The 15924-nt window shown below is 43.9% G+C and overlaps 1 protein-coding gene across 1 annotated transcript; it reads right to left on the bottom strand.

Moving 5' to 3' along the window:
• Window positions 1–236: 236 nt before the first annotated feature.
• SLC5A12 (solute carrier family 5 (sodium/monocarboxylate cotransporter), member 12) lies at window positions 237–15816 on the bottom strand (the record flags this gene model as incomplete). Its single annotated transcript, XM_010151299.1, has 14 exons — window positions 15460–15816; window positions 13357–13422; window positions 11131–11182; window positions 9788–9855; window positions 8587–8741; window positions 7386–7526; window positions 5869–5998; window positions 5458–5546; window positions 3517–3629; window positions 2269–2336; window positions 1844–1930; window positions 1005–1183; window positions 703–806; window positions 237–358 (listed from the first exon to the last, which is right to left on the bottom strand). Coding segments are annotated over exons 1-14 (1731 nt in total), but the record flags the coding sequence as incomplete, so codon positions are not given.
• Between the last annotated feature and the right edge of the window lie 108 nt (window positions 15817–15924).

The raw sequence follows: 15924 nt of genomic DNA, 5'->3' as shown, positions 1-15924 counted from the left end.
GCTCTTTGTCCCGGAGGCCCCACGGCCCCGTGTGCTGTGTAAACAGGGACAGCAGGTGACTTATGACTGACTGACGCTGAGAAGGAGAGTTTGGCTCATCCCCTTTCCAGCCCGCAGTCCCTACGCGGCGTCCCATGCGTCATGTCCGGAAGGGATGTTTGGGCGCTAACACGCTCGCCACGCGCCTTCGTGGGCCCCCCGCCCCGGCGGGGCTGAGTTGGGGGCTGGGCACTCACCTCCTGGCTGTCGTGCCGCACGCCGCACCAGAGGAAGGCTCTCAGTCTTGCTGACCAGAAGCAACAGAGGTCGCAGACCGGCTTAATTAACACGGGTGGGATATCTTCTCCCTTATTAGGCCCTGGAAAGAGACAATAAGGACACCTGAGTTTGTGGAAAAGTTAGGTGTGAGCCTTGGGAGCCCCGGAGCATGAGGTGGGGGTAGCAGGATCGGCTTATGCTGCCCTCTCATAGAATCATAGAATCACAGACTGGTTTGGGTTGGAAGGGACCTTAAAGCCCATCCAGTTCCAACCCCCCTGCCATGGGCAGGGACACCTTCCACTAGACCAGGTTGCTCCAAGCCACATCCAACCTGGCCTTGAAGACATCCATCATGAGCCGCTTGCTGGACGTTCTTAAAGCTCTTTCAAGATTTGAGTCGGATTCTTGTGCAAAAGCGTTTCTAGGTACGTGAACACCAACCTGTTATAAAGCTTATTGACAGCCCTGTGATGGCACAGCCTAGACAGCCGATGGCACTGAAGTACAGGTAGGACAGGGAGTACCAGGTCTCTGCCAGCCAAGGCCTGTGAAGAGGTGACAAAAGGGAAAGAAGCAGGTGGTGATGACCAGAGGGGTGTGTTCCTGCTGCCCCCACCGTGCCAGCAAAATACAGCTCGTGGTCCATGCTCGTGGCACGCTCGGCGGTTACCGGCTGCCCCGCCGACACCCGCTGCAGGCTCTGCCAAAACGCAGGTTTAGGGGGTAGCGATCAGGGAAAATACCTGTCTGGAGCTGCCGTGGGAGCCGCAGCCATCAGCGTGCCGGTGCTGTTAGCCAGCGTGCAGTTGAGAGTTGACAGTTGCAGAGGGATGGACTTTGTCGGTGGTGCAGGGTAAATGAAAGAGCCGGTACCAGCCCAAAAAGCCAAGGTGATCCCAGATAAGAGGCCTCCGACAGCACCCTGGGTAGGTATGGAAAAGGTGATGTTAAAGGTGACGCGTGGGAAGCGCTTCTCTGCGAACGTCAGTTCCGTGGGAGTGAGTGGTGACTGGTTACAGCTCGGACAGGGTAAATCAATTCTGTTCTCTCTCAACCAAGGCATAAAACGTGGTGGTTTATTGCCTTCTAGTGATAAGAGCTGAAACAAAACCGTGGTGATCCGAACTGCAATACAGGGTTTAGTTTTACTTCTGGATGAACGTGATGAGACCGCGTGTAGGGCAATATGGGGTGAGCTCGTGCTGTTTTGCTGTGACTGAGCAAAGGCAGAGCCATTGAAATCATTCTGTGCATCCCCAGGTGAACACAGGCTGAGGTGAATATTGGATGTTTTTTTCTTTTTAATGAAAGAGAAGAAACTCAGAAATTAAAATAATATTTCAAAACACCTTCATGTGGATCTAATCACCAATTATTCCACATTTGGGTAGAGTTAAATTCAAATGGGGTAGATTCAGACACTGAAAAGGCACCTCTGAGCAGTTCTTGGACTCTTTCAGGCTCTGAATCTGAAAAGCAGCCTGGAGATTAAATCTAAAAAACCCAAACAATTTTCGAGATGAAGTTTTAACCAAACAACACCAAGGGGTTTTCTTTTAGATAAGGATTTTTTTTTTCTTACCTTCCAGTTAGCACAAGGAAACACGATTCCCAGGGTAAATAACCCCAGCATGGGCCCCCCACACATCCCGTGGATGGAGAGGGAAGCCTGTGGGTGCAGAGGACAGACGGGAGCTTAGTGCAGCAGCTGGAGGGAGCACGCAGAGTCCTAGTTTCAGAATGTAATTTTCAGTGGGAAATGGTGGGGGAGAAGGGACTGACAGCGATTTCAGGACACAATTAAAGAATCAATCTCGCTTAGATTTGTTTCCCAGTAAATGGTGAAGGAGTTGGGGGATTTTTTTTTTCCCTTAGTTATTCCTCCCAGCAGTGTCCACAGAAATTGTTGAGGTAATCTAGCAGTCCCCAGGGATGTCAGCATTATTCAGTTCATTGCATTTCTGTTAATATGTGTTCAGTTGGCTGCATTTTTGAAGCACAAGATACCTGCACAACTCCTCCCAGCAGCGATGCTGCTGCAGCCATGGAAGTGCACAGGACGCCATATAATATACCTGGAAAAGACCGGGCAGCGAGGTTGTCATGCTGGTTAACAGTGTGGATGATTTCTAATTCATCTGGTGTCTGAAGTGACCAGGCAGCACGGAGGAATTTGCACCTCAGGCTTTGATGCTTAAGGCGGAGCATGAAGCACCCCTCAGCGTCCTGCGTGGTTTTGTTGGGTTGTTGGTTGGTTGGGATTTTTCTTTATGAAGCAGAACTTAGCGATGAAATTAATTTAGGAATTTTGCCTCATGTCGAAATGTTTCTGCTGCCTTTAAATAATGTTTTTAAAATAATCTAATGAGTGAATTGAGCCATGTTAAAGAACGTGGCTTGCTTTCTTTGATACCAGTTTTAACGCTGTGGTAGAAAAAACTTTCTGTGTAGTAGTCCTGAAGAAAGACAAGTAAAACTCATCTTCTGGGCTAGCACACCTTGGTTTCACAGGTAAAAAAGATCTTTCTAGGTCCTGAGTGGAAAAAATTGAGTAGCAAGTGGAAAAGCAGTAACAGACATGGTTGGAGACACTCACAGAGAAAGTATTGGCTTGGCTCTTCTGTGAGCTTTGCCAGCATCAACAAATGGTTATGATATTGTTACAATACTTATAAAAGGGGTTATGATATTACTGCAATACTTGCAAAAAGCATCTTAAAAATTCAAAGCTCTTTGGATGATCTGGTTTTAATTTGGTTTTTTTATATTTTTATTTTTTCTCTGAAAAATCCACTTATGTGGCACTCTTAAATTGGAATAGAAATGTCTTATAAAATAATAATATTTAGTAATTCTACTATAGAGTAATGTGGCAATACCTAAATTGATGTTCTTTCTGCATTATAAAGAAGGTCCCAGAGTGTCCCCCAGTATTTTCAGTAGACAAAACTTTTCAAAGGAACCTGAGTAATGTGCCACATCGTGCACGTGCTTAATTTTGCTGAGGCATCGTGCTGACGTTCATCCTGAGAGTTGACAAAGGGTTACGCTCCTGTGGAGATTTCCAAAGCACGAGTGTGGTTCTGAAGGAGTGTCTCTAGACCGTTCACCACGCTCGGAACTGCTCTCAGCCAGTTGAGGGTCCCAAGGCTCTGACTACATAAAATCCTGCCCCATTTTCTCCTGTAGCAATAGCAGTGGGGGGACATGGACACCTTTGCCCCTAAACAAATGGATCCCATCCATGGTACCTACACAAGCCTTTGCTGATCCATGTGCTCATCTTCTCGGAGAGGTTTGGGAAACCTTTTTTGACCAAGTCTTCAAATGTAACAGTTGCTAAAGCATTGATGCTGGCAGCCACTGTGCTGTAGAAATGGAGAAGAATGTTAAGTAAATAGGAAGCAACATATCCTGAAATAAGGTTGTATTTCTAGAGAAATGCTGCCTCTTGTTCAGCATTAGTAGTATAAAGCGTATAGTTCTTGAAGAGTGTTTCAGGTACACTGCTGATGCTGGGGGGGTTTCTGTCCCTTCTGCGATTGCTGGGGGCCCTGCTTCATGCTCGCACAGAACAGGGTAGAAACTCATCCAAACTGACCCTACTGAGCTGAAAAGACCTTCAAAATACAGACCTGAGCCAGGATCAAAATATTACTCCCTCACAAATGAAAGGATGTGCAGAGATCACTAGTGATACCCTAGTTCTCCAGCAAATGCCTGTTCTATTTTCTCTCACAACTGAAAAATATGACATAGTCTCTTTTAGCTGGGTGAGTTAACCCGCATTTGGTGAATCGCTCTCTGTGGATTTGTTGTGACAATATGGCAGTCTCAGTACCTACAGCACATTATTTGGTTCTCAGTGCCTTTACCTGTGTTCTCTCAGCCTCCTGCCTGGAGCAGCCAGTGCCTTTTATGTGGGTGTTTTCTCTGCTTGGTTTGGGGTTTTTTTTCCTGTTTTGGAAGCAATCTCCCTCTTGCTATTTCTAAAGATAAGAGTCTTTTAGAACCAGCCTGTGGGAGGGTAACTATAGCATTTGAGTAATGTCACTGTGAACGTTAATACTCTGTAATGTTCCATGAAGCATTGACATTTGGCCTGTAGAGGGTAGAAACTACAATAACATGCAGCACGCCCTGAAGAACACGCCATTCCTAAAACGTCTCTACACAGACATTTCCTTTCCTAACCTATGTCCGTTTCACGTGCAAACAGACTTGCCAAAAAGCTCTCCATCCCTAACTATGGTATTGTGGCAGTTGGGCTGCGTAAAGGCTTTTTCACCATGAGCAGCTCAAAAGGTATTTCAGGAAGCTGAGCTCTTTGTAAAAGAGAACTGGTGTTTCCTCCATCTTTATACCCTTTTGACTGTGTTGATAATGTTCTTCTAAAATGCATTTGGCATAAAAAGATACTGGAAAAGTGAAGCTAGACTTTGGTATAAATACAGTGTAGCTTGACAAAGCACTGCTGCTTCTTCCTAGAATGTGCTGAGAAAAAGAGCTGGGCTTTTCTTAGAGTTTCATAGAATCACAGGTTGGTTAGGATCAGAAGGGACCTTAAAGATCATCCAGTTCCAACCCCCCTGCCGTGGGCAGGGACACCTTCCACTAGACCAGGTTGCTCCAAGCCTCATCCAGCCTGGCCTTGGACACTTCCAGGGATGGGGCATCCACAGCTTCTCTGGGCAACCTGTCCCAGTGCCTCCCCACCCTCTCCAGGAAGAACTTCTTCCTGATATCCAATCTAAACCTCCCCACTTTCAGTTTAAAGCCATTACCCTTTGTCCTGTCACTACAGGCCCTTGTAAAAAGTCCCCCCCAGCTCCCTTGTAGCCCCTTCAGGCACTGGAAGGGGCTATAAGGTCTCCCCGGAGCCTTCTCTTCTCCAGGCTGAACAAGCCCAACTCTCTCAGCCTGTCCCCAGAGCAGAGGGGCTCCAGCCCTCGGAGCATCTTCGTGGCCGCCTCTGGACTCGCTCCAACTGGTCTATAGCCTTCTGATGCTGAGGGCTCCACAGCTGGACGCAGCACTCCAGGTGGGGTCTCATGAGAGCAGAGCAGGAGAATCCCCTCCCCCAACCTGCTGGCCACACTTCCGATGCAGCCCAGGATACAGTCATGTTTTGACCTCGTTTTGGGCCCTCAAGAAATGAGCGGTACACAGCTAAAACGTCGTTTCAGATTCACAGACCTTAGTGTTCCACTGAACGCGCAGGCGACAAACAGTCCTGGGACTCCCGGCATCGAAGAAAAAATGTCCATAACAAAATACGGCATGAGCTGAGGTGGAAGGAGCACAAGAGCAACAAAAGCAATTAATTAAGGGTTTCCTGGGTAATGGAAGAACAGTACCTGCATCTGAGCATGTTGCTTAAATTCTGATTTTGTTCCAAGTAACAAGGGGTGTCAGATTTTGAGCAAAGGGGGTGTCACTTGGTGAAAATAACACAGGACTGCCAGCACAGATACATTCTAGTCCTGATTCGGCAACCACTGTAGTGCTTGAGCACTGAAAGGACATAAAACATCCAACAAAACTTAAACTGTTTCTAAGTGTGCAGTGTCTGTGCCCACAACGGGTCCTAATTATGATAATGGGTACCTGATCAGGTGCTGAAATGAAATCAGCGGTCCAAGGGTCACAACTCTTGTAATGAGAGTACATCACCAAACCGCAAAATACTGCACACACCAGAACTGTCCACAGTCCCAGTAAATTCAAGTAAAGGGCCCTAGAAAGAAGAGAATCTCTTGTTAATACTAGGTAAATATAGAAAAGCTGTTACAAGTTAGTTATTTCTAACTTTTTAGAGAGAAACCCTAGTCAAAGCTATCTTCTGTAATCTCTTAAAGGCATCACCAGAATAAGAAATTGTGTGTAACTGATTTTTAAAAACATGAAAAAATACAGCCCCTTTCTGCTCTAGGGCAAGGCTTTCTGTAACTCTGTACAGCTGGAAGAGGATGGTGTGACACCAATAACTTGTAGGCAGAAGAGGCTGCCCTGAGCGCTGCGTCTGTCCCTCCTGTCCCCTGTAAGAGCAGAGGTTTGTCTGTCAGGAGGTGTTGGTGCTGTGCTCCCTTTGAGCCATGCAGAGTATTATTTAGCGTGGATTCTGTCAATGCTGTTGTTGCAAAGTAACACACTTGGGGTGTTTTCACCAGGCCGTGAAATGGGTGTGGGTATCTGCTAGGGCGGTTGTGTGGCTGCAGTTCAGTAATCCTGTAGTTCCTGAGAGCTGCTGGATTTTGCAGAGCCGACATTGTGTTTGGGTGTCACCTTACACAAGGTCTCTTTCTTGGGCCAGTTCGAAGATGTGCTACTGGGACCCAAAGGTCTTTCAGGACGTGTAACTAGTGATGTTCTCACTGTTGTGACTTCCAAACATTTTCAGAATCTGAATTTCAGAGGGTAAATTCATGTAATCTGTCATGACCTTAAGAAAAATGAGTGTGATTGCAGGTAACAAAAAAGCAACTGTTTGAAGAAGGAAAAGAATACAGCCCTTGTGCTTTAGCCAAGGGGACAAGCAGTTAGCACTAGGTGTATGAAAAAGTCTGGTGGTTTAGTAAAAGGTGTCTGCCTATGCACATGCTAATGCTGAACTTGAGGAAGGTAGCAGACTGGAGACCTATACACACCTACTTCGTGAGCTTTCACTTGGTTCTTTACCTTTGATTCTAATTATTCTTATCTTTTAGAATTTAAATAACTTATTGATCTCATTTTATTTAAATCGTGCTTTGTCCCATATTGCCCCATTAAATCAATAACCACTCTTAATAAAATGCAGCATAAACACCATTCCAATAAATATGTTTTTCCAATAAAGCTGTAGATAGCACAACTTCTCTTTGGGCATCTCTTCCATACTCCGCTTCTGAGGATTAATTTCTCAGTCTGACCCCAAATTAATAAATTGAAAGAGTTAGCAACCCATTTTTCATTCTGGATTAGTTGATGTTGTTTAGGGTCAGAGGAAGTAAGACTGTCTATGCAAAATTAGCTTACTACTGCCCAGCAGGATCCCGGTATTTATTTAACATAAGTGACAAATTTGGTGTAATTCCACATCAGTATGTTTGGTTGCTAGAATAGGTTAATGACAAGTAACTTACAGTTTAGCGTGCTTTTCCGATTTGCAAGAAATGCATCTCTGGATTGTGGACTGATTAACCCCATAGAGCCCTAGCCATGTAAATGTTCCCCCGATAACAATTGTCCAAAAGGTATGTCGTCTCAAAGGGTCGGCATCAAAGCTGGGAGAGAGAGAGAAAGAAGCAATTCAGTTCACTTACTTAAAAACACATTTCTTTAGCAAGAGGTAGGTAATTTTTCAGAAATACCTGGTCTGTCCTACCCTCTGAATCCGAAGTACTGCACTGGTAATACTGGTTTCCAGCGCAGGCAGCGCCTAACGTTTTTAGGTTTGGAAGGCTTTTTATTTACTTTTACATTGGAACACCTTAATGCCAAGTCAGAATAAACATATATCATGTGGACTTGGTCAGAGAACCAATTAGTTGAGATAAATCACATTTATCAGGCTTTTTACGCTCTGATTTCAGATCTGCCATATTCCAGCAACAGACCTATAAGCCATCCTGCCTGGGACCCCATCTTCTGCATCAACAAAGCTTCTTACTACATTCTTAAAATCCTCCTAACTCAGTTACATCATCATAGGGTGTTATTTCCTTGCAAGAAATTGCTTCAGCTGCAGCGTTAGCTTTTTTTTTTTTACAATGAAATTTCATTACTCAGTAAGTCTAACAGGTACGAGTACATCTTTGTCTGGCATCTGTCATCTTTGCAGTTCTGCTAATCTGGATGTGCGTGGCAGATAGCGTTTGACCTTGCTGCTAGATTCTGTCAGGGACTTGCCTTGATCAATGAACTTTTCAGTCAAGGCCACAAACAGCCAAAGGAAGGTCAGTTTGCTATCCTGGTGTGTTGGTGCACCATTGCTACCTACTGTGGTGGGGGTACTTAAAATCAAGTGCCAGATTTTATGACAAGAAAATAGATATATATAACTCAAGGAATAATTGGGCTGGTTTTGTGGCTGCACAAAGAAAAATGGCAAAGCTTCGTTGAGTTCAGAAGGGCTTTGATTTCTTCAAAGGGGGTAACAGAAAGAAGAGGTAATCTCTCCTGGAAAGGTCAGCTGTGTTCCCAGGAATGGAAGAATTGGGGAATAGCCTTCTCAGAGTCACTGAGGTTGTTCACTGGTAGTGTAAGAAGGCTGAGTACTTTTGGTTTAGTGAGGGTGGGGTTTCTAAACATTAAACGTACAAAAAGAAGAGGTTTGTCTCTTACTCAAATATGTTTAGTCGTGATCCCTCGTAGGCATCTTCCCAGACCTTGGTCGATCCACCATTCAGAGTAGTTCCTCGAATCAAAACCGTCACAAAGCCAACGATCATGACAATCATTTGAAATGCATCTGTCCAGACAACAGCTTTTAAGCCTCCCTAAAACAAACAGAAACTGTCTGCTTTCATCTTCCTTCCTGTTGTTCAGGTATAGCAAAAGGCAGAAAGACCCCTTATTTCAGGAGCTTGTGAGCTTGTATGTATAGTATCTAGCAAATCAGGACTCAAAGTTGTAGTCTCCCATGAAGGTGGTATTTTTGCAGGTCGGAAAATCACACAGCCTAAATGTCCGCAGTCACATGAGAATATTTGACCTTCAGTTAAACGCCTTTTTTCTGCCTCCTTTTACATGTATTTGAACAGTGGTGTGGAACGAAAGCTTAGGGAGTGCAATCTGGCCTGGTGGTACCTCCCATACCCCTCTGTACACTCCTCCAAGCCCAGCGGTCCACAATTCGCCTGACACAGAAAAATACCTCCAGCAAATTTGCATCTTTCTTCCATAGCTACCTGCCTGTTTTATCAAATCTGTACTAGAGCAACATAATGAGCGTTTTCTACAAGGGTTGACTGAAATACTGAGAAAGTTCCCTGGAGGTAACGAGAACAGAAATTAGGTTGTGTCCTGAGCCCCAGGGCTCTGCTGCTTCGCCGTGATGCTTATCTTTTTTTGTCATCTGGAGTCTCGTGGTGCTTGCGCTCAGAAGCAAAGCTCTCTGTGACCCGCTGATCATCCTTCCTAGGTTTTATCACTCTGTTCTTGATCCGGGGTGACACCAGAGGCACATTTTTCATTACAGTGTTTTTCAGTCTCTAACTTGTAAAAGATAAGAAGAATCCTCCTCTCAAAAGATTTAGTATGGCAGGGGAAGGTTATCACCTCCTTATCTGGACTCTGCCTAGAGCTGTCTGGTTTAAACCTTGAGACATACAGCAGAGGAGTTGAGAGAAAATATTTCTTTTCTCCAAATAGAGTTACTTATACCACAGAGTCTAAAGGAAATTTATCTCTATTTTCTACTACTTTAAAGTTCAGTCACTTGGACTGTATGTAGAAGCGGCCCTTCTGCGGTAGCCTGTCAAGTATAAAGGATGACTGCATTAACAGTCTGTTTTCCAGCTGGTCAGTTATGCCTGTTACGTACCAGAGTGCAGTAGAAAGTGCAGACAATTCCTGTTGCAACTACAGAGCCCCAGAGATCAAACCCGGTGACTGTGAAACCAAAGAAAACCAAATGGTTAGCGAAATGGGGGTAGGTTCTCTGGGTGGTAACAGAAGAGCTATGATCCTTAGCCATAGAAGGATGGGAGTAATTACTAATCTTAATATTTTATGCCTATTAGGAGCTCTGCTGGACTGTTCAGGTTTCTCAACACTACTGGATACTCTTTTGCAGTGTTCTTTTCTTGCAAATTAGATTTGCAACTCACTTTCAAGCAGGCAAAAATCATACATAAGAAGAATAATTGCATAAAGCAGAAACATTATTCCTGTGGGACACAGCTTTATGAGAAATGCTTTGCTTCTGTTCTTAGTCCAGAATTTTCTGTTGAGAAATCAGGTTCTTCAGAGATTTCCAAAGAATCCTAAGAAAAAAACCCAGCCCCAAAATAAATTCCATTCCCTGCAACTTAACAGAAAAATGTGCTGTATTATAATAATTTTGCATGTTCATTTTTACTTCATAAAGTTACTTTATACAAGATGTACAAATTTAGGTTTGGCCTATGTCGAAGTCTTTCCCACCAGGTGTTGTTTGTGAGGGCAAATCATTTTTTTCAGGGTTCTCTTCTTAGCAAAGTCAGCATGGCCTCATAACGAACGTGAACTGTCACATGAAATGCAGTTGAGTTCCAGAGGAAGGAATCTTGGCACTGTGTGAGAGGTGGGATTGAGCAAACTGTATGCAACTCAGCTAACGAACCCAAAGTGCCTCCCAATCTCTTCCCAATAGATTTTGGTGAAATTAGGAGTTGGGCCATGGTGATTCCTTATGCCTTTATGCAGTAAAATTGCAAACTCCATCTGTCATCATGGATGCTGTAAGCCTGTTGGCAAAGACTAGTTAACGTGTGTGGAAAGCAGCACAGCATTCAGCTCCCACTCCAGGGAATGGAGTTATGCCCATGGGAACCTGAACATGGGAGACAGCGAAGGGGAGAATCAAAGTACAGAATGCGTCTTGGATCATCAGCTTGTACCGTGAACTTTGTCAGGATGTTGAGAAATCGTTCGTTGCTAACCCCTTCGGGTGGTTACTGAGTGCACAGGGGAGCAGAACAGCGAATGCGAGGCTCCTGCTTATGTGCTGGTGTGAGAGAGATCTGGGGAGTGGGAAAGGCAAAGCTACGAGGTGCAGACGAAAACCTTCACACAAACCTCTGAGGAATTTTATTTAGGCTTCTTCATTTTTCTCAATTCATTTATTCTAATTGACATCTGGTGTGTGTAATTGGGGCAGCCATGTAGTGTGGCATGGGAACTCACCTTGGTTGAGTGCCAGCGATGGAGCATAAACCACTATTCCGGTGTAAAGGATCTGAAGGAGAAAAAATTCATGAAAAATAATCATGTCTGTGAATACTCAGTGATAAGACTTCCGTTCAGAGTGGTGCCCAAAGCAATATACCAGATCAAGAAGTTTCTTTAGATCAGCTTGTATTGTATATGGTTTTCTGTTTCAGCCTTTGCAAAATTAAAATCTTTTATTTCATTCTTTTCTGCTGGAAGGGCCGTTATCTGTCTTGGTATTACTTCTTTCACCCCTTACTAAGATGACAAGCATACCCTAGGCAAATGGAAAGAGGGACTCTCAGGATAACACACAGTGAGGCAGAGAGATCACAAATATCAGTTGTATCAGGAACAGCCTGGCCAGCAGGACTAGGGAAGTGATTGTCCCCCTGTGCTGGGCATTGGTGAGGCCACACCTTGAATCCTGGATTCAGTTTTGGGCCCCTCACTACAGGAAAGACACTGAGGTGCTGGAGCGTGTCCAGAGAAGGGAACGGAGCTGGGGAAGGGTCTGGAGCACAATTCCTGTGAGGAGCGGCTGAGGGAGCTGGGGGTGTTCAGCCTGGAGAAGAGGAGGCTCAGGGGAGACCTTATTGCTCTCTACAACTCCCTGAAAGGAGGGTGCAGAGAGGTGGGGGTTGGTCTCTTCTCCCAAGTGATAAGCAGTAGGACAAGAGCAAATGGCCTCAAGTTGCACCAGGGGAGGTTTAGATTGGATGTGAGGAAAAATTTCTTCTCTGAAAGGGTTGTTAAGCACTGGAACTTGGAACAGGCTGCCCAGGGAGGTGGTAGCGTCACCCTACAGGTATTTAAAGATCACATAGATGGTGCTTAGGGGACATGGTTTAGGGGTGGACTTGGCTGTGCTGGGTTAATGGTTGTACTTGGTGATCTTAAAGGTATTTTCCAGCCTAAAGGAGTCTGGGACAGATCTTACAAATTAAACTTCCCTTGTTCTTCTGAATTCTGTTCAAAGTAGCTGACTCATTGACCTTCACATGTATGTTCCAAAAGAATAGAGGGAGAAACCAAGCCTGGAAGTCAATAAGCTTTTCAATTTTTACAAAAGTTTATGGAATTTGAAAGAAATGTCTGTCAATGTCCCAGAACTTTCCATTAAATACATAAATAATGTAATAATTTGAGAAACTTGATGAAGCTTTAAATCAAATGGCAAAAAAAATCATAGAACCATAGAATGGTTTGGGTTGGAAGGGACCTTAAAGACCAACCAGTTCCAACCCCCCTGCCATGGGCAGGGACACCTTCCACTAGACCAGGTTGCTCCAAGCCTCATCCAGCCTGGCCTTGGACACTTCCAGGGATGGGGCATCCACAGCTTCTCTGGGCAACCTGTTCCAGTGCCTCCCCACCCTCTCCGGGAAGAATTTCTTCCTGATGTCCAATCTAAATCTCCCTGCTTTCAATTTAAACCCATTACCTCTTGTTCTGTCACCACAGGCCAAAAAAGAAGCTATTTGATGTCTACAGTAGTGCCTTGGTTGGCTCCTTAAGTTTGGTTTCTTTTGGTGAAGGAAGTAGGTAAAGTAAAATAGTAAAGTAGTGTTTTGGGGGTAATTAAAGCTAGTCTCCGCTCAGCCTCTCAGTCCAAGAGCCAGGAGTGTTACTTACTTTACCTACACACACGGATGTGGACTGGGTAGTCTGGTTTAGGGTACTGCAGAGCAGTACACAAATGTGGAGTCTGTGCACAGTGATTTCTGCCGTGTGGGCTGCTGGGCTTAGTCCCTGGGATCTGGTGCTGGGAGCAGCCCTTGCCACGTGCAACAGCTTTGCAATAGAATAGCCTCACCCCGGTGTCATAAATGGGTAACTGGTGAACGAAATATATCCAGTACAACTCATCCAGCTTCTCAAGAGAGGCAGAACCTGCTCATTTGGAAAGAGAAGAGCCTTCAAGGGAACACGATGAGACGCAGAATTTGAGAAACTGTGAGAGTTCAGTACAACATCCAAGTGTCAAAGTCAAAAATGGCATTTTTAACGCCAAACAGAAGAAAACTTGAAAGTTAGGAAAGCAACCATTCTTTCTTTTTAGTATTTGCCGTCCAAGTCAAAAAAATTAATTAAAAAAACTACTCATTAAAACATCTCATTATCAAAAATGCACAGTCTGAGATTAGTCTGTCAAAATAAATGTTGAGTGCAATTAGCATAAACAGAGAGTCAATGTCTTACCGTCTGCAGGATGTAAATCAGTGTTGCAGCAAGACGGACAATCTTGTTAAATCTTAACTCCAAATACTAGGAAAAAGTGGAAACTCAGTGAATTGCACATGTAGCATCTGTCAAGCTATTAACCTCCTGTTGGCCCTGAGTAACAGCTTGCTATGCTAGTACAATTACTGGCAGCTGGCACTACTGCTATGAGTAATGAGCAGGAGAGCATGATTGTTATTACACGTAGCAATAATTACATTTAAGAAATCTTCTCATCAGTAGCATGTACTTGAAGTGACACATTGAGTTGTAGTAATCAGTATCTGCTTTGTATCAGAAATAACAAAAACTACATGGAAAATAAATTTGAACTTCAAATGAAAGTATATTCCAACTATATGAAGAGGAAACTTGAGGTCATCGCTGGGAGGAATGTCACTACAGGAGTCAAACTGGGACTGTCAAAATTGGTGAAGCAAATGGAGAAGCAACAACATAGTTTCATAGTGCATGAGCTAAGCTTTCTCATTCTCTCGGTCTAAAGCCAAATCTGCACATCACCAATATGGCGAAGCAAGTGACGTTCTTAGGGACTTTGAGATGGGTGTAGAGAGGTGTTCCCAATTTCCGCCCAACTGTAGCGGGGAATAGATCTCTAGCCCTAAAAGCCCAGGTTTTAAGACCAAGTCACCACCTGGAATCTCTCTACAGAGTTGACCAGAAATATGAAATCCATGTTGCTACCCCTGTGGGCGCCTCCCGCGCAGGCTGGGCTGGGTCCTTGGGCTGTAATTCCGAGTGCTCCCCAGCAGACACCAGGCAAAGGCAGTACAGATCTTGTCTCTTTTACAAGTCTCTAGGCATAATACTTTCAAAGCAGCAGCTTTCTTATTAATTTCGTTCATGTTCATCATTCTTGTGTCTCCTGCATGATAAGCCTATAGTCTGCCATACAAATGAGTAGCTAATTCATGTAATGACTTGTTTCTAAAAAAAATCCATGAAGCTCACAGAATTGTTTTTCCAGCATGCTCAAAGGGTCTTTTTAGCTACAATGACACCTTCAGTGGTTCAGATGAGTGAAGGAATTCATTCTCTGATCTTGCATCAAAACCAGCTAGAAAATGCAGTTACTTGTTGCAGTGGGAATAGATGGTCAATTTTACTTTTTCTCAACCTGAAACTGAAATATTTCCAAATACCCAGGCACAGCTGTTCGACCCAAGCCCCTCCTTGTGTTTGGGTCTGGAGAACATGAGCAGGCTGTTACCACGCAGCTCCTCGCAAACTAACCCGGATTTCTTCGCCCGATTCTTGCTTTGTTAAAACTGCCCACAAAGAGGAGCGATCAAATTTGCAGCAGTTGATTAAAAGGTTATCTCCAAATGCTCAAAAGCTGTCCCATGGGTGTGCAGATAACAAGGCTGCACATTGTGCTCCTACTGATAACATCACAAGGGCTATGGATTTTTATATTTTAACTGCTGACCTGTCATATGAAGGAACTAGTGTGTTCCAGGCAAAACCTCTAGAAATTCAGAGCTCATTCTTTTTATTTAATTTCCTGAAGAACCCCTCTGTTCATACTTCAGCCCTGACTTTTTCTTTTTTTTGAGAGACCCGACATTATCTTCCTCTTTATCCTTTCCTCCCTGCTCAGCTTGTTTGATGAAAAATAGTCTACTTCTATAGTAAACTGAACCAATTTTCCATATCTAGACCAACTTTCAATGGGCATTATTGAATTTTGTTCTTGAAGTCTGTCTTTAATACCTCTTTAATACTCAAAACCTGAGCAGAATAGTTACTTATAAGACCAAAACCATTTGGATACACTTTATTTTCCAGCTGTAACTTAGTTTGGTGCTGGTGTGTCAACTCTTATCGTGCCTTTGCTACATATGCATAACATGAGCTCTGACTCTTAATTTGTGTTTTCAACTTAAGCAGTATAAATAACTAGTTTGAAGTAATGCAAACAGTTGCTAAAATAATTAATATATCAATACACTTCTGTTAAACATTGCAGAAAGTCTTGTCAGGTTTTTTTTTTCTAGAAGTATCTATATACATGGTACTCACTTTTATGTTAGAATAGTGCCTTTTATTATTTTTACTTACCTCATAAGTGCTTGTAATGCCAGATCTGTAAAATACAGGTAGAAAAAGTTCGGCAGTAAAAATGATGACAAGCGCATATGAAAGAAAGAAGAGAATAAATGATGCTCCGTAGCGATAAACTTCAGAAGGTGTCCCCAGAACGGTGACTGCTGACATGAAACTGGATGTGAGCGAGAAAGCTATTGGTCCGCATGTCATCTGCTTACCCCCCACCAAAAATTCCTTTGAAGTTTTCTTTTTCCTTTCTTTAACTGCAAAAAAGACTCCAATGCTAGCGCATACTAAAAACAGTCCTGCAAAAACAACATAGTCCCAAGCCACAAATTTTTTGACTTCTGGAGCTACAAAGCTGGACATAGCACCGGCTGGGCAATCCTCTGGTGGGCGATTCTGGTTTCCTATAGCTGTCGCTCTGAACAGGTCCACTCTGCCGTCAGCTGAGTTAAAGCTCCTCTGTAGCTCATC

The sequence above is a fragment of the Eurypyga helias genome, unplaced genomic scaffold (assembly GCF_000690775.1).
Source record: "Eurypyga helias isolate BGI_N326 unplaced genomic scaffold, ASM69077v1 scaffold1140, whole genome shotgun sequence".
Lineage (NCBI taxonomy): Eukaryota > Metazoa > Chordata > Aves > Eurypygiformes > Eurypygidae > Eurypyga > Eurypyga helias.
The sequence above is the reverse complement of the archived record's forward strand: the minus strand, read 5'-3'. Positions and strand labels throughout refer to the sequence as shown.